General features: G+C 37.5%; 3 protein-coding genes across 3 annotated transcripts; all 3 read left to right on the plus strand.

Annotated features, from left to right (window-relative positions):
• Positions 1 to 9: 9 nt before the first annotated feature.
• LOC306848544 (protein CFAP276-like) lies at positions 10 to 1658 on the plus strand. Its single transcript, XM_079383159.1, has 5 exons — positions 10 to 496; positions 608 to 724; positions 879 to 994; positions 1253 to 1365; positions 1458 to 1658. Exons 1-5 carry the CDS (start codon positions 419 to 421, stop codon positions 1526 to 1528), a joined length of 495 nt encoding a protein of 164 aa, XP_079239285.1. The 5' UTR covers positions 10 to 418; the 3' UTR covers positions 1529 to 1658.
• Positions 1659 to 2199: 541 nt separating this feature from the next.
• On the plus strand, positions 2200 to 5493 carry LOC306848590 (protein FAM107B-like). The gene is made up of 5 exons (XM_079383233.1): positions 2200 to 2753; positions 4352 to 4379; positions 4547 to 4691; positions 4868 to 5012; positions 5207 to 5493. Exons 1-5 carry the CDS (start codon positions 2706 to 2708, stop codon positions 5303 to 5305), a joined length of 465 nt encoding a protein of 154 aa, XP_079239359.1. The 5' UTR covers positions 2200 to 2705; the 3' UTR covers positions 5306 to 5493.
• Positions 5494 to 6590: 1097 nt separating this feature from the next.
• On the plus strand, positions 6591 to 16316 carry LOC306847844 (innate immunity activator protein-like). The gene is made up of 10 exons (XM_079382032.1): positions 6591 to 6672; positions 10982 to 11095; positions 11433 to 11566; positions 12589 to 12711; positions 12940 to 13171; positions 13283 to 13336; positions 13455 to 13680; positions 14399 to 14554; positions 14798 to 15494; positions 15588 to 16316. Exons 2-10 carry the CDS (start codon positions 11041 to 11043, stop codon positions 15678 to 15680), a joined length of 1770 nt encoding a protein of 589 aa, XP_079238158.1. The 5' UTR covers positions 6591 to 6672; positions 10982 to 11040; the 3' UTR covers positions 15681 to 16316.
• The last annotated feature ends 3768 nt before the right edge of the window (positions 16317 to 20084 follow it).

Raw genomic sequence — 20084 nt, forward strand, 5'->3', positions numbered from 1 at the left:
GTCCCTCTTGTATAGATAAATGTCAAGACATTAATATTCGTAAAGAAAAAAAAAAAAAATCACATTAAGCACCGAGAACACGGCTGAATGACAAACAGTATGAGGTCTACATTTGGGGAAACATTTTAGTAAGTAGCAGCAAATTCTGGGGAAACTAAAATTATTTTTTGCTGTTGTAAAAACAACGCGGTAACAGCCAGCCAATCAACTGTTAATATAAAGGTTTACACCAAAATGCGCTTGTCTGTAAGGTTAGTTAGCATATTTACGTCTCGAGCTGTGGCGCTGTAGACCTGACGCTCACTGCTGGTCTCTAGGCAACGGTAGGAGGGACAACAACAAAAGTTACAAGAGAGATCCCAAACCGTCGATCTGCTACATACTACATAACTTACTCATTTGGATTTACTGTGGAAATATGCCACAAGAACGAGATCCTTTTCCATTCCCGCAATATGAGAACGATTATACATTTACAGGGAGTAAGGAAATTCAGGTAATTCAAATGATGAACTTCAAACTTTATAACTTTTCTAGTTCGTATGCTTTTTGATTATAGCCTACATTTGCGTTTACATATTTCTTACTTTTAACCTTGCTTGATCAGAAACTGCCATATGACAAGCCAACCCATCTCGCACAAAACGACGAACCCTGGAGGAGACTCCATAACACGACTACACACGCCAGCTCTCGGCGAAATGCCTTTCATTATGACACTACAGTGAGTTGATGTAGCCTAACCTCGAAGGAAGACTTGAATGTCCTTAACGTTACTACTAGCTACTTAAAAATTAAGTACCTGAAGTAAATCCAAGCATGTTCTGATTCAAAGCTGTGTTTCTGAAATGTACTGACTGCTAAAATGTTGTCACAAGGCACCAAAGGACAGTCTGGACATTCATCTAAAATCCACATACGATCATCATCTAGGATTACTTCAAAACAAAAATCAAACCGTGACGCAGAAGGAAACTGTTGCATTGGATAATGGGTAAGGCCTCTAAATCATTTATATTATATATTATAATATATTATAATATATATTATATATTGAATATACGAGTTTATTTGCAAAAACAGATACCCTTTATTAATTTTCATAAATCATGTTTTTTGTGTTAGCTGTATTTCTTAGATATTTATTTTTGATACTTTAATGAAATAAAAAAGACATCCAAACAGCAGAATGTTTAGTTTAAAGGCTCAGTAAGGCTAAAACTCGCAGCCATTGTGTTTTTTCCCCACACAGGACACTGAAAAACAAAGAATTAGAAGAATCAATGTGCGAGACTGCAAACAAAGGATTGAGAGTGTGGGTCGACACCCAGAAGGCTTCTATATACAGTATTAAAGGGTCCATAGGTGAGATTCAATTCTCAACCCATAAGGATATTTTTTAAAAATGAAGCGTTACAGAATTTAAACACGGTGTTTTTTTATTTTTTTATTTACAGAGTCTCACCACACCGCCTCTACAAACCGAGGTTACTCTCGTAAGCATGATGGCGGATTTTACTCTACGTAACACAAAACATATGATTTACAAGTTAAGACGGGTTATCCGTACTCCCACCAATCAGTTGTTAAACAATGGGTAAAATAAATGCCACGTATAAGGGCTTGAAAAAAAGAGAATAAAAGAACCGTAGATATGCCGGTGTGGTCTCTTTAAATGAATAACGCTACAGTACATTTGTCGTGCAGCTCCGTGATGCTCAGACTTCAAGGACTCGCTCACTGTGAAGTAATGGTGAGATCAGAATCGCTGTTATACTCAGTGAACAAGCAAAACATACAGGACCGAGATCCAGCACCCTGCCTGTTCTAGTATATCTGATCGACTCATCATTTCTTACCACAGTTTCAACTGTGGATGCCCCGAGTTTTGTGAAAAGCCTCACGATCATCGCTACAAAAAGCTCCCGAGTCGGTTATTATCATCTCTGTATCCGAGCAGGGCAACAACTCGGACCAGATCAAATAAGATCACTGTGTAGATTTTTTTAAAATTATCTCATTCACTCACACACATACTCTCACAAAACACAAACAAGCACTCTCACAGCACTCACTCCACACACAAGCGAACACATTCACTCAATGACCTCACATCCTGCTTGACGTCAATAAGTAGCACTTTGGAATCATGGGAAGCTTTTAAACAACCATTAAAAATCACACTGACCTCTTGTGGTTAGTCACGGTAAGATTTTATAAATTGAGGAGCATGCGCGCAATATGTATATATATATATATTTCAACTAATTATATTATAAAATTATAATACTTATAGATTAGTGATTATTAGTTGATATAACTTAAATGTAGAGGAGTAAACAGAGAGTAAAACTACATAATTTGGACAAGATTTTCTATTGATAATAAAGTAACCCTGTCAGAAAACAAACGCCTCTTAACACAGGCATTTGATTATTTAACTAGCAAAGACGGACGTCTGTCGGTCTTTTCATTTGTCTTACTGAGGAAAAAATAAAGAGATCAAGAGTTAATATTTCCAAGGAAGGAAGCTCAGCACTGATGTCTACGGTAATTAGTTAATCTGGCATCCTGCGTGCCTCGTATAGGTTCAGAGTAATCTGGAATGGCGTAATGAGTTTCAACGTAATGTCTGCAACAAGCATCACTGAACATAAACAGAGCAAACGTTGACCGAAGGCCATAGCTTCGACTCTAGTCGCACAATGCTGGACCTGAACACGACAAAAAAGCAATCAACTGTGTGCGTGGAGGTGAGTGGTCCTAAAAAAAAAAATGTAGTTCGAGCTTATTTTATGAATCTTAAGTGAATGATTGCTGGTGTTTGATAAAGTCACTCTCTTTTAGTAACTGAGTTTAGAGCTTTTTTAAAAAAAATGGGAAAAACGATTATATCGGAATTAAACGTTTTTATTATGCAGTTACTTTTCCATAGTTCATTTTAAGAGGAACAATAGGTGTTTGTTTAGCTGCTGGTTTTAGCATTTTTATGAAGCTTATTTACCTTGAACACAACAAGAAGTCCCTTTCAAATATAAAAACTATCTTATGAATTAAAGTGTTTCTGGAGTTATTCATTGTTGCATTAACAATGCACTTAGCCTTTACGCTAAATTTTGTTCCCATGTAATAACGTCAGTCCCAGCAAGTCGTTTTTATGACCCTATCACAAACCTTGATATAATTTGCATGAGTCCTGTGTTTCAGTCAGTCTGATGTCATGTTGGTTTAGGAGTGTGGAGATGGGACAGGGCTGTGTTTGATGTGGCTGACACACAAATGGCCATTGAGTGTGGCTCTGTTGGATCCGAGTAAACCGGTTTAACCCGGTCTTGGTTATAAACACTATGCCCCAGAAGATTAACGTCTCATTAAGAGGTGGACTCGTCAAGGTCCCTAAAATGTCCCTGTAGTCCAAACAGTAGAATATAGTACTAACAACGTCAAATTCATAGGTTCACATGCAATGCACGAAGATCTATAATGTGTGTCCTGGGAGTAAAATGCTAGTAGATTTGGATCAAAGCATTTAGCAATAAAAACTTTTAAACACAGCCAGAACAAGGATACACATTTCATGTGACTAAATTGTGTTTTTTTTTTTTTGTTTGTTTGTTTTTTTTTGGGTTCATGCAAAAGCGTGTCTGTCTCCTGTTACATACATTTATACAAAATGGTTAAGTCAATAGTTATTGATAGATATAATGGTTTTTAATAATAATAATTTATTAAATTTACTAATTTAAAAGGCTTTCCTGTAGCTCAAATAGTAGAGCATGGCGCTAGCAACGCCAAGGTCATGGGTTCGATTCCCAGGGAAAGCAAGAGCTGATAAAATGTAAAAACTGTAACTTGAATTCAATGTAAGTCGCTTTGGATAAAAGCGTCTGCTAAATGTGTAAATGTTACAATAATAATTAATAGTGGTGGTAGTAATAATTTTGCAAGTTTGTATATATTCAAGTTTGAATGTAATATTTAATGCTTACTACGGAAAGCCAATTTTGAACTCCTTTTCTCTGTCCTATTTGCTGTAGTCATATTTCAGAGCCTGTGTTTCAGAGGTCAGTTGGTCGAAAATAACTTGAGAGAGCCTCAGTGTTGAGCTATAAATGGTCCTCTTTGCTTCATTCAGTAAATCAAGTCAACACACATTAGGAGGCAGAGCATGTGTCATCTCAGTCCACTGAGCTGATTTGATTCTGTGCTTTCATCAGCAGGTGGACATGCTGGCACTATTTTAATAGCATTCTAGAAGTAACCCATTTATTTGGGTGAATTTTATTTGATTTAAAGTTTATATTAATGTATATTGATATTTTATCACTTTTATTGTTAACTTTCTCTCCAGCGGCCAGGATTCAGACATCACAGAAAAGGTACAGGCACTGACTATGCTAAGAGTTTAATTTACATTGCATCATGTAAACATGTAGACATAATTTTAGACATCTTACAATTTGCTTCTCAAATAAACAAATGTCAAATCACAACTGAAGATTTGTTTGTTCAAAAGTCTAAAGGTTTCAAATCTTTATCTTTTCAGAGAATTGTGTGTATCATTCTCCTGTGTCCCAGCAAAGCACAGACAGTGGAGACGAGTTTGTTCCGCTCAGGAAATTGAATGGCTCACCTGGCGAGTGTCCCAGTCGCCAGAATCTACATAAGGAGCTTCTGCTCAGCCACAAGAGGTGAAAAATAACACCTAAAATGTTTACTTTGCAATTATGGCATACATCAACATAACTAAATAATTTGCAAAAAAAAAGCAAAGTAAACGCCAAGTTGAAAGATGCGTTTTAAATTTGCATCAAACCTACACTAACCTGCATTTATCCTTATGAACTTTTTTTTTTTTTTTTCCCAGAGGCCTTTTGTTCGAGGAGAAACCAGAATTGCAGCGTGTGTTACAGCAGAGGAGGCTTGACCTGCACCGAGAGGAGGAACTTGCCCTCCGACCTCCTTCTGACCTGGAACAAGAGCTCCGTAAGAGACAGCAGAAACTGCAGGAGGTACTGACCAATCTCTGTCCACTTAATGTTCCTTATTACTGAAATAGAGGTCAAGAGTTTTGCCAGATGCAAGGCGGTATTTTTTTATTTTTTTTTATGAACTGAATTGTAGCTATGTATTTTGTTGAATGGACTTCCACATTTCCTATATTTTAGTGTTTTTGTGAAGTTCAGTTTTAAATATTTCTCCACAGTATGAGATGGAGGAACAGAGGCGCATGGAGAATGAGAAGAATGTTCCAGAATTTGTACGAGTGAAAGAAAATCTGCGTCGCATACAGTCGACTGAATAAAACAACTGGAAGGGCCTATGGAGAAGAAATGCGCCTTGTAATTTTTACTGTTTTCATATAATAAAGGAGAATGTTATGAAATTAAGTTGCATACAGCTATCATGTAGTTTTGTAATGAAGCCCTCTATTTAAATGTACTGTAATGTTCTGTAAACTTGAGTCAAATTAAAGCTATTAATGTCTTGTATAATATTACCCTGTCTGTCTTTTTTCTTTTCTCTTCACCAGTAATGGCCTAATACTTTTGATTTATGATGCTATGACTTTCCTATTTGACATACAACGTCTGTCAAGGAGGTGACCAAACTGTCATACTTCAATGGGACTTTCATATTGAAAAGTCAGTTACTTCCTAGCAACCAAATGACAAAATATTCAGCCACATCTCGGCACCATAATATCCTAGCATGGTCTTATTTTATTTTTAAATGGAGCCTACTTCGCTTTTTTTTTTTTTTTCCTCCCCTACACTAGAATTCCCAAATCGATTCGGTGTCTCGTTGACTTTGCATTTACAGGTGGCACTTCTGCACGTCGCCAGTACGGAGAGAAATCTCCACGGACTCTTCCTTTCACATGGAAATGCCCGTTTAATTAGCTGATCTTTAAATTCAGGGAGAGGCACGAGGAAAGAAAGCCTGACCATCTGCCGTAGCCCGCCTTTATCAGGAAGGTAACAACAGGAGGCAAATGGGAAGCAAATCGACAAAGAAACGTTTGTAGGAAGAAACTCGAGCCATGTTGTGCTCTCAAAATGTGTATGTTTATAGGCTGACGACAGTTACGACACATACTCTTTCAGCAAATTACTTTGAGCAGTAACGTGCATGTCGCCACGCAGGAAAACAATCAAGTTGTGGCAGCGTGCCATTTCAGACACAATTCATACAGTCCAGAGGACTATTCGCCAGCTGTCCTCTTGTTTAACTCTTATTGTCTCGGTTTTCTCCCGCTGGCTCTGTTAGACACGCCTATCGCAGAAGAAGCGTGTGCTGCCTTCAAAAGATCACGCACGCTTACGAAGCATCTAGACAAACATTCGCGATAGGGGGCAGTTGCGATGGTATCGCCTGGTTTTGTACTTCTTAACTTGTTAACAAGCACGGTCTAAAAATTGTCCTGATTATAATACGAAATAGTCGTCTATTTATGCTAATACGTATGTCACTTTATAAATAGAAACTGGAGAGTATTTCAACTACCTGTCACACTCCCCCTGCGCCAAAACGGTTGGTACAGTCCAGTGGCTTTTGGCTGGCTTGAGTAAAGACTCCAATCCAGCCGCACTGTGGAGTCACCGGCACACGCGCATCTGCGGGAATGGAGTGAACGGAGGGTGTGTATTGGGCTGGATACTGCAAAGAAAGGTATGGTAAAAATAAATATTTGTATTAGAAATATTAAATGCGTGTATTGTCTTTTTTGTGGCATAAATGTAATTTCCACACATAAAATACATTGTATTAAAGCTTTGCACAAAGGCTCCATGAAATCATTCATTCGAAGGCATGCGCTAATTCTTTGATAAGCTCTGTACTCATGTTCTTAAATGTGTTTTGAGTGCATTTATATTTTGGGGACTTAAACCTACATTTACAACATACATAAATGCTGACCATTTAATTGCATGGACTAGCTGCTTATAAGGTCATCCAACATTTTCAAAGCATGTAAATTATTAAAGACTGTTGCTATAATAAAATGAAACCTGAATTGCATGATATTTATGGGGCCCAAGTTGGTTTAGATGCTGATGCATTATGCATAATTGCTTTATGATTGATTATATGGAATATCTACTACAATAATATTTATCTTCACAAGTTCCATGCATTTAAAAGACATGTTTCCTATGCTTGCGAGTGTTGTTTACCATTGATCCAGAACCACTGGTATTGGTACAGCCATTCTAGACATTAGGTCTGTTAAAAGTTAGTTGAAAAGAACATTTTACAGTTAAAGCCATTATTATTTTTATAAAGGCTTACAGGGTTGATCTTTTTTTCAGAAATCCATTGTATATATTAATTAACTTTGTACTGGAATACAGATTGAAGTGGATGTCCATTCAAAAAGGAGAATGAGTCTGTGTTTACTCTGGCAGAGAAACATTCTTTAATTTATTAGCCAAAGGTGTTTTCGTCTTTGAGAGGGTTTTGTCATGCATTCTGATTAATCGCTTCATTTTCATTAAGTGGCATGATGAAAGGAGAGAAGTGGAATCACAAAGACTGTCTTTCAAGTCTCTTCACACACTCTCTCTCTCTGTTTCTCGCTCTCCGCCATGTTTTGCATGGCTTCATTAACATTCGACTGGTTTTTGGCTTTGCACCAGCTGTGGAAATAAGTCACACACTAAATTTTGTCTCTCCCATAACATCTGCATCCACACAATTCAGCATCTCTATAATAACAGGCTCCGCATACAATCTGGGTCATGTTCAAGTCTCCCGTCACATTTTCCAAGCTCTGGCCCTCTCTGGGAATTCCAGACCTGGCCGCAGTGGTAATGAAATTGGCCGAGTAGGCATTTCAATAGATCACAGCCCAACAGACTCATAGGAAAGGGTGTTTGGGAATTTGGCGGAGATGACATGAGAATAGCAGACTATTGAAAATGGGCTTATTCACTGATGTCTCATCTTTATGCTTGACTGCAAGAGAGGATGGGTGGATCTGTTGTGTTATTCTTCGGCTGCTGAGATTGCTGTCGAGAAGACTACGTCCTGTCTGCTCTTCTGGCCTTAATGTGTTTTTTTTAATCAAGACAGACCTAATGTGTTTTCAGGGTGGAGGTCCTTGCAAGTGCAGTTTGTGGGTTAGAAAGGAGTAGGTCATCCAAAAATTAAAATCTGTCATGATTTACTCATCCCATCCCCTTGTGATTTCCTTTCTTCTGTGGAACACAAAAAGAGAAGTTCTGAAGGTTGTGCTGATTGCTCTTTTTCACTCGTTTACAACACAACACGTTGACTTTCAAGGAAATTAATTTAATGTCCATTTGGGAAATATTAGGCATGTAGTGACAGATCTACTTGAATGGTGAAATACTTAGATCTCAAAAACTGCTTGCCAAATTCATATTTAAATCATTTAAAAAATGTAGGAACAACTGGCATTGTGGCGACTGACTCTTTTATTTAGAAGGATATATTGTGCTATATCAGTGCATACAGCCTTTTACGATGAATGGAGACTGAAGCATTCAAGCATCAAAAATGATGCAAAAGCACCATAAATTAATCAACTTTGACCCATGTGCTATATTGATTTGGCATGATTACATTATGATTTGATACAATACTTACTGCAGTGGAAACACAAGTGTTATCATTTGTCTATACAAGTTCCATGCATTAAAAAACATGTTAGTCTTCTGAAGTCAAACAATATCTTTGTGTGAGAAAACAATTCAAGACACTTATTTCAGTAATTGATTTGAAATGGCAAGGAAAAGAGCAGCCAGCACAGTTTTCAGTATTTCTTTGTATGTGTTCCATGGCAGAAAGGCGTACAGGTTTTCAAAGACGTGAGGGTGAGTCAATGTTGGCAGAATTATAATTTTGGGGTGAACTAAAATTGGGAGTTGTTTTTTGTTTAATAAAGCACAGTTTGTCACAGTGACCTAATTCCTGCTGCAGTTTCATCAGCCTTTCTTTTGCCCTCTGTAAGTCTTGTTGTATCAGCAGATACTGACCTCTCAGCAAACTGGCCGCTCGGGCTTGTTGACACAGAGCTTTGCTGGTATTTTTTTTCAGTCGTTGGATTATACTGAGCTGCATCCATCCACATGAGTTACAGAACTGAATGAGGATGGAGCCTTTAGAAGCTCCACAATCACATCCTGTCAAATTTTCTTCCTCAGAACTCAGGAAGCGGGATGATAAGGATCCACGCCGACTCATTAGCAGGGATGTTGTCCCTAGTGATGTGGGTGGGCAACTAGATTTCCCCCTAAAATAGCATTTATATAAATACAGCGTCTGTCCTAGATTTTTTTTTTGCGTGCTTGATACCAGTGCTCATTAGATATAACAAGGAGCCATGGGCCCTATTTCTAAAACACACGATTGGATTTGATCCTAAATTCCATGGATTTCATCCAATATGTCAAAACTGTTCCATAACATCCATACAAACTTTTTGCACCATATATACCAGTAATTCAAACAGTCCAACACTGATTCTGAAAATGTAAAGATAAATAAATAGACAATCGCAATATGCATAAATATTATGTGTGCACATTAGTCATTTTAACTGTGTTGTGGGTATTACATGATTTAATTTAATTCATTAATTAGATTGTTGATTTCCTGGAATGAATGGATGTATGAATAAACAAATAAATGTGTATATGTAAGAGGGATACATTTAGGGAATGTTTTTTTTTTGTGGATATTATATTAATGTATTAATGCCTTTACTTTCTCAGAACATGAAACCTCTTACTTTTTTGTAGGACTTCAAAAAAGCAGTTTTGCAAATGTCATAAATTGAGCTAGTATCTTCCTCAAATCTTGTTACTGGATATGAAAGGATCTTTTGTAATCCTGAAACTCAAGATGATGACAATTCAGTCATAATTTACTCCTCATGTTGTTCCAAACTTTAGGCCACTTTCTTCTGTGGAACACAAAAATGGAAAAATGAAATTGAATTGAATTGAAAAAAATTCTAATACTAAAAAGTATTATTCGTTTTCCATATAATGCAAGTCAGTAGGGTCCGGTGTTGTTTTGAACCCCATTGACTTTCATTTCAATTTTGCCATGATTTATCCACTCTCATTTTTGGGTAAACTTCCCCTTTAAAGAGAAACGTTTCCAGCTTGATTGATTCGTTTTACATCTGTAAGAGGATCCGATTTGTCATTCAACCTCTGCCCAATGCATTAACATGTTCCTTTACAATAACAGAACAAGACTTTATGTAAATGTCACAGCAGTATCTCCTCATCTTACTTTCTCCATACTGAGGCCTGCGAAATCTGAGACGTCACAGTCAGAAATCCCTAAACATTATTTCTAGTAATCCTTTAAAAAAACTTTGCCTGTAAGTTTTCTTCATGGTAATAAGAGAATCCCTGACACGGTTATCTAAGTTATCAGCATTTCCCGCCTGAGGCTGAATCAGCATGGACACATTGTTCCACTTCAAAGCTATGGCGAGTGGGCACTGAAAGAAGAGAGGGGGTCTTGGAGAGAACAGGTGCGGTCTTTGGGAGGGGGAGAGTCCCTTCTGCCATCTGTTGACTGCTAGTTTTCCCCCAAACACACTTCATCACAATTCACACACGCCTGCTTGGTCATAGTGATCCAGGTTGCTATGGTGCTGTATGGGAAGGATAAGACCCCCACATGTGTGCGGTCAACTCTTGGCGCACAGCTATTGTGTTTTGAGACATTCAAACATTTGGGGGGTGTGCGTGTGTGCGCAGACTGAAATAGGGGTGGATGAGGAGAAAGACCAGTTGCATTGTCAGATGTGGAGGAGACGCTGAGGTGCCTGTGAAGGGTTCTTCTCGGGAGGTTCGGTTTTACATAATCGCACAGCCACAAGCCACTATTTGGAAGGCAAATTTACTTAGTGGTTGCTGGACTGGAGAGCAGTAGTAAATGGAGAGTGCTTGAAATCAAACAACGGGTTTCAGTCTTTTCTCTTCCCCATAAACAGGTCACATCTGCAGACTGAACTCGGATATTGTTGAAAGCTGCAGAGTAACAAAAATAAACATGGAGTGTAAGGAGGAGATCAGTGACTCTGATAGCGGGATCATTTTGAACTCTGGTGAGTGCTTTTGTTTTGTTTTTGTTTTTTTAATGATAAATAATATTTAGGAGGGAGCAGAATGCATATCAGTAACCAAAATTTGGTGCTGTAGTCCCAAAGATTTTTATCAGTATACCAGTTGATAAACAGTGAAGTTTTCTAGCTTTATTTTATCTAAATTTATTTTTTTGTGTTAATCATAGATAATATTAAAAACACAAGAATTGTAGGAAAGTCAGATAGTAAAACTCTAGTTTCTAACATGAGCGCTAGAGTTCATTGTGTCAGGGCAGGCCAACTGCTAGCCCCCTGTATGTGTGTGCTCTTGTGTAATGAAATCTGTTGTGATATCCAGGCCCAGACAGTCCCACGTCTCCGGTGAAGGACCTGAACACTCACACACGTGCCATGAGGCTGAAGCAGCAGGCCCTTGAGGATAGACTGAAGCTTTGTGTCTTGGAGCTAAAGAAACTCTGCATTAGAGAGGCTGTGAGTGACAAAAAATGGCATCAGTATTGCCATCTCTGCTAAATTCACAGACATCATATATCATATATGTGTACATATAACTTTTTTTTAAGCATGGGGCTTAAATTTACATGTAAATCAAACCATCACAAATAGCTAGAGGGTCTGTGGAAAATTCTTGAATTGTGACCAAAAATCTGCTTGGACAAACTGGCAGCCAATATGATATTTCCCATTCATTTTCTCCATAGAAATTTCATAAACGTTTTCAATAAAGATTTGTAAGCCATGAACCCCCCCTAATTACTTCTAATCAGGCTAAACAATCACACTACCATTTAAAAGTTTGGGGTTGGTAGAAAGTTTTTTTTTTTGTGATTTTAAAATTACAATGAAACAGTAATATTATGAAATATTAAAATAACAGCTTTCTATTTTAATATATTTTGTCATGTATTCCTGTGATGCAAAGCTTTTCAGCAGCCACTACTCCATTCTTCAGTGTCACATGATTCTTCAGAAATCATTCTAATATGCTGAATTGCTGCTCAAGAAACATTTCTTATTTTTATTAATATTGAAAATGGCTTTCTTGCTTAAAATCTTACTGATCCCAAACTTTTGAAAAGTAGTTTGTATTACATGCAAGCGTAAATTACTTTGCACACACACTGTGTCAAAGTTTCAAAAGAATAGGAAAGTTTCAGTAGGAAAGTCAGCTGGCCCATAAGCATAAATCAGATTGTTCTGATTAAGCTGGGCTTTTTCTTGTTCTCAATACAGCCCTTCAATAGAGGCACTAAAGCAATGTCCAAGAAACAGATGCTTCTTTGCATGTTGGCCCACATGTCTGTCATTCACTATTGGCCAAGCAGGGAGAAGATTTAAGGGCCTAATCATTAAACCATAGGAAAACTCTTTGTGGACACTTCAACAATATAAAGACGAGCATCTGCTCGCTCAAAGATGTTTTTTGTTTTGTATTGACTGACAAACACAAAAGTTTGTTTTCTTTGAGATTAAAATGCCCTTTGTTTTAACAGGAGCTGACTGGAAAGCTGCCCTCCGATTACCCTCTCCTGCCTGACGAGAAGCCTCCGCAGGTCCGGCGACGCATCGGAGCCGCTTTCAAACTGGATGAGGGTTTTATTTCACAAGATGGCGAGGTATAGGCCACAGTTTCTACACGGAGATTACTTTAATAGCTTTAATGCAATTGACTGTTATTTGAGCCTACCTGGCAAGTTTTAAAAATTATTATTTATGGTGGTGAAAGGGGTTTCTTGGTTTAGAGCACTTATATGGAAAAAGATTTTTACGAGGTGCATTTAATCCATATTTCAGCATTTTTAGCTTGTAATCCTGCGGTTGCCCCCTGAAATGTTTGTCTCCAGGAGTCTGAGCTGCACGCGCTTGAGGCTGATCTCGCCCTGCAGCGGCAGATTTATGAGGCAGCCCGAAAGCTCTCCCTTGAGGAGCACATCAGCAAACCGGTGAGGAAAAGCCGACTGCAGCAGTGTAAACGTGAAGAGAAGAAGCTGAAAGAGCTGCATGATGCGATACTGAAACACCGCATCAACCATGGCTGTGTTTCTCCACAGACCTGCTATTCTTCTAGACAGAGAGGTCAGCCAGTCGATTCTCATATGAACTCAATTTTACGCATTATAAAAGCGATTGACTGTATTACTAAAAAGATATGATTTGAATGAACAAATATTTGTTGGTCCATTCCAGATCTTTGTATGTCTGATGACAGCTCACTGTCTGATGCTGTTGCCTTGGATGATGGTAAGTAAGCAACCCTTTTTTCCTCAAACTGATACGTTCACACTCCACTGTATGTGGAAATTTGATGTTTAGACTCTAGGAGTTTGCTAATTTAGAAAACATTGTCTTTTATCTACAGACTCAGACTCTACTCCCTTTTCTACAGCTGTTCTGGGATCTTCCACAGACAGCGGTTTCCAGTGTCTGACTCTCTTGCCCAATAAAGCCCCAAAGCAATCGAGCTCCAGTTCCAGTCTGGACTATGATGCTTCACCCATCCAGAACTCTCCATGGAAGGAGTCCAGCTTGGACCAGCCCTACCAGAAACAAAAACCTTCTCACTCTGCCTGTAGCAGCCGCTCAAGGTACTGTGGGATATTCTAGCTTTGAGTCCCATGGTAGATATTTAATTGCAATATAAGCAAACCTTTACTTTGTGTTCTCAGAGCTCTTTTAAAGGTACTTGATAGAGCATTTGGTTAACATACACCTTACTGTTCAAATGTTTGGGGTTGGTGAGATTTTTTGGTAACACTTTACATTAAGCCTTTATGTATAATGCATTATAAAGGGTTATTTAAGTGTATAATGCATTATAATTATTGATAACGTGTGTTGTAATACATTATATTTTGTCATAAATAATTACAAACTAATTTAAAATGCATAGTGTAACAATGAATTGATAAGCATTATAATGTATTAACTGTGGTTACAATTATTCATGAGATTATAAGATGTATTACAAGGCAAAATGTATGCATTAAAACCACTTTTATTATGCATTATACATAAATGCTTTAAGTGTTACCTTTTTTGAAAGAAGTGTATTGTGCTCATCAAGGCTGCATTTATTTAACTTACAGTAAAAACAGTAATATTGTGATATATTATTACAATTTAGAAGGTCTGTTTTCTATTTTAAATATTTGAAATGTAATTTATTCCTGTGATGGCAAAGCTGAATTTTCAGCAGCCATTTCTCTAGTCTTAAGTGACCCATAAGAAATCATCCCAGTATGCTTATTTGGTGCAGAAACATTATTATCAATATTTAAAACGGTTGTGCTTCTGTGTCAGCAGCAGTCCAACAGGCTCACCAACAGACACAAGAATGGCAGAACTTCCTCCAGCACCCCAGTTTGTGTTTAAGAGTCTGCCAGTGCGAAACAATCAGCCAAACAGCGCCCCCTCCACCCCAGAGCTGCCACTGCGCCGACAGTTCTCACAGTCCTTCAGGTAATTAACATCCAGTATTGGTACTTCAGGATTGTCTGAATAGCTGTTTGTCAAATACATGGCTTAAAATTAGAATAAGACCTAATAAAACCTGTGTTGCATACAAAAATATTTGGTGAAACAGTATCATTTAAATATTTTTGATTGATAAGTTTCAGTTTATTAATGAGCAACATTTGTATTTCTATTCCATCTGCCAAAATGTCTTACCTTACTAATCTGTTATCATCTCCTCTCAAATAGGCTTCCCAGAAGCAAACCAGAATTGACCAAGGCTAGCTCAGACCTGGGACGGGGCCGGATAAAGCTGCCACGTCGACGAGTGACCGATTTCTCATTAGCCTACTCAGTTCAACGTTTATATCAGTGCAGCTCTGAAGACAGCAGCTCCGAGCTTTCCATTTCCTCATATAGCAGTTCCTCCAGCCGAGAGACGACCACCGAGGCACCTAAACCCTGTCCGCCTCCATACGGCTACCATCGCACCGCTCCAAATACAGGACCAAGCCAGCTCAACACCCACAGTACACTCAAAAACAACAACAAAATCCCACCTAACCTCGTGCCTGGCCCCAATCGAGTGAAGATTAGCAATGGGACACCACTTCAGGCAGACATGGCAAGGCTGCAACTCGGACAGAATTCACAATCTGATCCTGTACATACTAATAAACCCGAACGAGTCGAGGTTACTTCACCCAAACGAATGCTCAAGCCTCCCCCGCCATACACAAAGGTGGTCCGCACAGCGTCACTAAGAGAATATCCCAACCACTCCAGCCGTGTTCTTCCTCGAGATGTGGTATCTGGGGAGCTTAAAACCTGGCATCAGAAAAATAATATAGTCATATCCAAACCTCGCTCACTTGAGCGGCAAGGATCGATTCGAATCAAGCGCCCAGAACCGCCGCCCTACCACCAGATTCCCGCTCATAAACAGGTAAAGATGTGACCAATAGGTGTATTTATCAGTACCAGTTTCGTAAATGAAATCTGTTCTTGGTAAATAATGAACATACTTGTTTCTATCCAGGTTTCTCAGAAGGTGATTCTGCATAGGGCTTCTGATGGAACGCCGCTGCAGTGGTACGAAGAGGAAGACTCCGAGATTGTGAGTCAGGTGTAACCTGGTAGAAGAAACCTGGAGGAGATGACACAGAGAATAAGTGCTCTCATTGTACATGTCTTTATTTTTATTTATTGAGCCAATGGACTCACTGATGTGGTTGGAGCTGAGCCAGTGTATGCCTCAATTCCATATATGCCTACATTTGTGATTAAATTTCAAGTCTAAGACTTCCTTGTAAGGCATCATGCCAGATGTTTATGATGAATGTATAATATAATTGTGATTTTATTGATGTCAGGAGAGTGTGGCCCACCTTTTGCAAATGAATGGCCTCATGGAAATGACATAATTTAGTATATATTTGTGTCTGGTACACGATTCTTCATAATTAATGTATTAAGTAATCTCTTAGTTTCCCCGTGTTTTTATTTAATTGAACACATTATGAAATAATATATTATTTTTCCATTATATTTTTTATTTGTGAATTAATATTACCCCTTTCCTAACCATTTTTTTAAATTAGTGAAGTGTTGCTCAGCTACTGTAATATGCATTGTAAGAATAATCCATCTGCGAATTTTAATAATACCAAATGCAGATGTTTTACTTCCTGTTTGTACACTAACTAATTATGAAATATATTTTATATTATTTATAATACACTTTAATAAACAATATTACAGATCGTCATTATTGCCTTGTGCATTTTGTCACATTTTCAGATATTTCACATTGACATTATTTGAAAACAGATGTAGAGTATACATTGACTGCTAGTGTAAAACTTTTATTCTGAGACCATTTCCAACTATACATGAAACAGTTTCCCCTAAAACAAAGTTAGAACATCTACCATATAGTAACTAAGAGCTATCAATAGTGCTTTTAACTAGTGCTGTCAAACGATTAACTGCATCCAAAATAAAAGTTTTTGTTTACATAATATATGAGTGTGTACTGTGTATATTTATTTTGTATATATAAATGCCAACACATGCATGTATATATTTAAGAAAATGTGTTGTTTATATATTAAATTTAAATATATAAATGCATATACATGTAATTACTTTCAAAATATATACTGTGTTTATTTATTTATATATACATAATAAGTAAACAGCACACATACATATATTAAGTAAACAAAACTTTTATTTTGCATGCGATTAATCGCGATTAATTGTTTGACAGCACTACTTTTAACATAGCATTTCTGTAGATATTTATTATAATTTTCACATCCATAAGACGGGGGTTTGCAGCAACCACACTAACATGGCTAACATAATAATTGCGCAAAGAACAGTGAGGTAAATGACAAGGACTATCCAGCGGCAATGATACATCCACTGCATAAGAGGGCGCTGTCTGTAGGTGGAGTCACAAACAATACAAATGATCAGTATGGATTAATAATTCAATAAATAAAAGACTATGTGAAAAAGTAGCGTATATATGAATATGATGAATATGAAGTGTAACTTACAAGCTAATGACACATCTATGACAGTCTCTGAGGTAGCGCTCAGATTTCTTCAGCCAGGCATGTCTGTGCTCCAGCGACGCCTTCCTCCTCAGCCTTTGTTGAGGTAACACTGGCAGTGAACTTGTGTGTCTGTTATTTTCAAAATTATGAAATGGTTAAAATACCACTGCATAACTGTAGCAGAATAAATCTTAGCATTAAATCAAACTTTGTGGATTGTTTATGTCTGCAATGATACATTCAAATTCCTTTATTCCTGAAACTTTTTCTCCATGACTTTCAAAAATAGTGTGCCCATGTTTAAGGTGACCTACTTTTTTACAAAGGTGGGGTCCAGATCAATTTGGGCAGAGGATGTCTCCTCAGGAGCATTTACTGTGGCAGTCTGTGAGGGACTGTCATCTTGAGGTACTACTAGCCTAAAAAAATGTGAGACTTGGATGTGGTTATTAATCACACTTTTACTGTAATAAGTCAGCATAAAACATCATTCACAACCCATTTTATTCCAAAATGTTATGTATTCCCAAGTAAAAAAGGGTATGAAACAAGACAAATTGGCAGGACTCAATTTTATCCATTAGAAATGTGTATAAAGTCAGTCAAAGTTTAACATTTGATTTCATGTTGATAAAAATTCACTCTATATATTTTATAAATTATTTGATTGTGAATGGTTCACCTGTGTATATCATTGGTTTAAAAAAAAAAGACTTGACTCAAGTCTCCAGCATATTTTTTTTTTCTGATAATCATTGGTTCCCTGGACAAAAACCCAATGGATTTTTACATTGGTTTTTGGATTATTGTAGAAAAAAATTTACGATCCTTACACAGTCTGTTCATCATTATAATTTCACAAATGAACACCACTTCTATTTATTTTGAAGTAAATACAACTGGCAGATGTAAAAAGCTAAATGTAGGCTATGAAATTACCTACATGATCGATTCGCATGGTATCACATTCACTAAACTGTCAACAACTCTTTCAGTCTTTATTTACTCTGAAAGTTTGAGTTAAACTAGTGTGTGACTATAAACACAATGAAGCTGTGAAAGTGGACTAGTGATTAGATGAGTTTACCAGTGCGATATGATGGCATTTAACATCCCGACAACCTCTGCAGTTCCATTTAACCAGCTGTTAGCACCTGCCTTTTTCAAAATAAGTAAACATGAAAATAACTTGAACTGGGCTTGCACAGACCTTATTTTACCCCAAAAATAAACTTTTACCCAAAACCCAGTGAAAAAATTGACTTCAATCATTGACTTCAGGACGATAGAACCTCAAATGCTAAAATGCTAACTTGTTTCTGGGTTTTGGCCTACAAAAATACATCATCCCTGAAGCTGTCTGTACAGAACAAAAGATCCGTCACTACTTCTGTTACATAGATACGCAACTATATATATACAAACGTATCAAAATTACCCTCTGCTAATTTGGCAGTCATCTGTGTGGTCTGGTTTCTTTGTGCTTGATTTTATCTCTTCACAAATCTCATTGGTCACTGAAGATAATATAGCTTCTGACTCCTTTATTTTTTGCTTCTTCAAATGAAAAAGAAAAGAAAATTACAAGTGCATTTAAACTAAATTAAGATTAGATGTTTATTGTAGTTAAAATGTAATTGAATGGTTGAGACTCATTGTGCACCAACCTGGATTTGCTTTGCAATGATGTTTGTACTGATTCTACGCCGTAACTGAGGCTGAGACAAAAGAAAGAGACTGATGATACTCTTAACAAATCATATAACTCACATCTGTACTGTACATTTTTTATATATCTACATAAATTAAGAAAACAAACAACAAAATCACATTTTTCAAGACAAAGCCGAAGTACAGAGTCAGTACCTTCTGTGAGTCTTTTTCCAGCTTTTCCTCTGCAGTGACACAGATACATTATTTCAAAATGCTAGTGGATGAATTGTAACTTTAACATTGTGAAAGAACTTGAATGGGTGTTTTCCTACCCCACTGCTCACAGACATGTCGCTCTCTGCTGCTTTTCTCCATCTGTTTCTTCATCTCCTCCAGTTCAATGCTATTCCTCTCATGACGGCGCTTCAGGTTCTCCACATGAGACACCATCAGTTCCACTGCACGGCTAACTTTGGCCTCCTACGCAGACACAGAACGGGATTGAGCATATTAAAAGCCCATTGATTGAACCATCAATCTAATGAGATCTGGCTTTGCTACCAGAGTAAAATCTAGTATGGACCGATACCTGATGCACAGCCCCAAGAACCTCTGCTGTGTTGGAGATTCGACCGATGGTGCCCCCGATAATGTTAAGACACAACTCAAGACGCTGGAGAAGCCCGGCACGTTTGATATCTAAACACATTTCCTTGAGTGTCTAGTGGCAAAAATACAATTCTGTGATTGACATAGGCTAAATCTAAAAAAGCAATGTTTCACAAAATCTATTCTCAGACTGTAGTCATACCTCAAGCACTTCCATGCCTCTGTCCACTTCCAGTCTGAGGTTGTCCTCAGCATTGTCTCGAGAGTGTTCCTCTGTCTCCAGCCTCTGACACAGTGTGTACTGGTCACAGCGAAAGGCCAGAGACAGTCGAGAGAAAGCAGCCTGTGCATGGGGTTTGTAAGGTAATGAAAAGCTAAATTAAATTATTTAAAAAATACAATTTAATATTAAAATAAAAAATACCATTAAAACATTTATTTAGATAAAAATACAATCTACATGGAACAGAATTATGAAGGCATGCCAGACTTTAAAGAGAGTGATATTCTTGAAAACCATCACTACACAATGTCCATTTATGTATGTATGTTATCTATCTATCTATTTATCTATCTATATCAAACAGGACTGACCTCCAATTCCTCCTCTGTCATGTCAACACTATGACGAATGTAAAATAACCAACAATGCAGATGGAGTGACATAACAGATATTATAGGAATTTATGTCCACAAACCAAAAATCA

Source organism: Barbus barbus (genome assembly GCF_936440315.1).
Source record: "Barbus barbus genome assembly, chromosome: 28".
Taxonomy (NCBI): Eukaryota; Metazoa; Chordata; class Actinopteri; order Cypriniformes; family Cyprinidae; genus Barbus; species Barbus barbus.

Bases quoted from the DNA above. Each gene is read 5' to 3' on its own strand.
- LOC306848544 (XM_079383159.1), top strand. From the start codon at position 419: ATGCCACAAGAACGAGATCCTTTTCCATTCCCGCAATATGAGAACGAT. The intron at 725-878 runs GTGAGTTGATGT...TGTTGTCACAAG, and splicing joins CCTTTCATTATGACACTACA to GCACCAAAGGACAGTCTGGA. The intron at 1,366-1,457 runs GTGAGATTCAAT...TTTTATTTACAG, and splicing joins CAGTATTAAAGGGTCCATAG to AGTCTCACCACACCGCCTCT.
- LOC306848590 (XM_079383233.1), top strand. From the start codon at position 2,706: ATGCTGGACCTGAACACGACAAAAAAGCAATCAACTGTGTGCGTGGAG. The intron at 2,754-4,351 runs GTGAGTGGTCCT...CTTTCTCTCCAG, and splicing joins AATCAACTGTGTGCGTGGAG to CGGCCAGGATTCAGACATCA. The intron at 4,692-4,867 runs GTGAAAAATAAC...TTTTTTTCCCAG, and splicing joins CTTCTGCTCAGCCACAAGAG to AGGCCTTTTGTTCGAGGAGA.
- LOC306847844 (XM_079382032.1), top strand. From the start codon at position 11,041: ATGGAGTGTAAGGAGGAGATCAGTGACTCTGATAGCGGGATCATTTTG. The intron at 13,172-13,282 runs GTCAGCCAGTCG...GGTCCATTCCAG, and splicing joins CTATTCTTCTAGACAGAGAG to ATCTTTGTATGTCTGATGAC. The intron at 13,681-14,398 runs GTACTGTGGGAT...CTGTGTCAGCAG, and splicing joins GCCTGTAGCAGCCGCTCAAG to CAGTCCAACAGGCTCACCAA.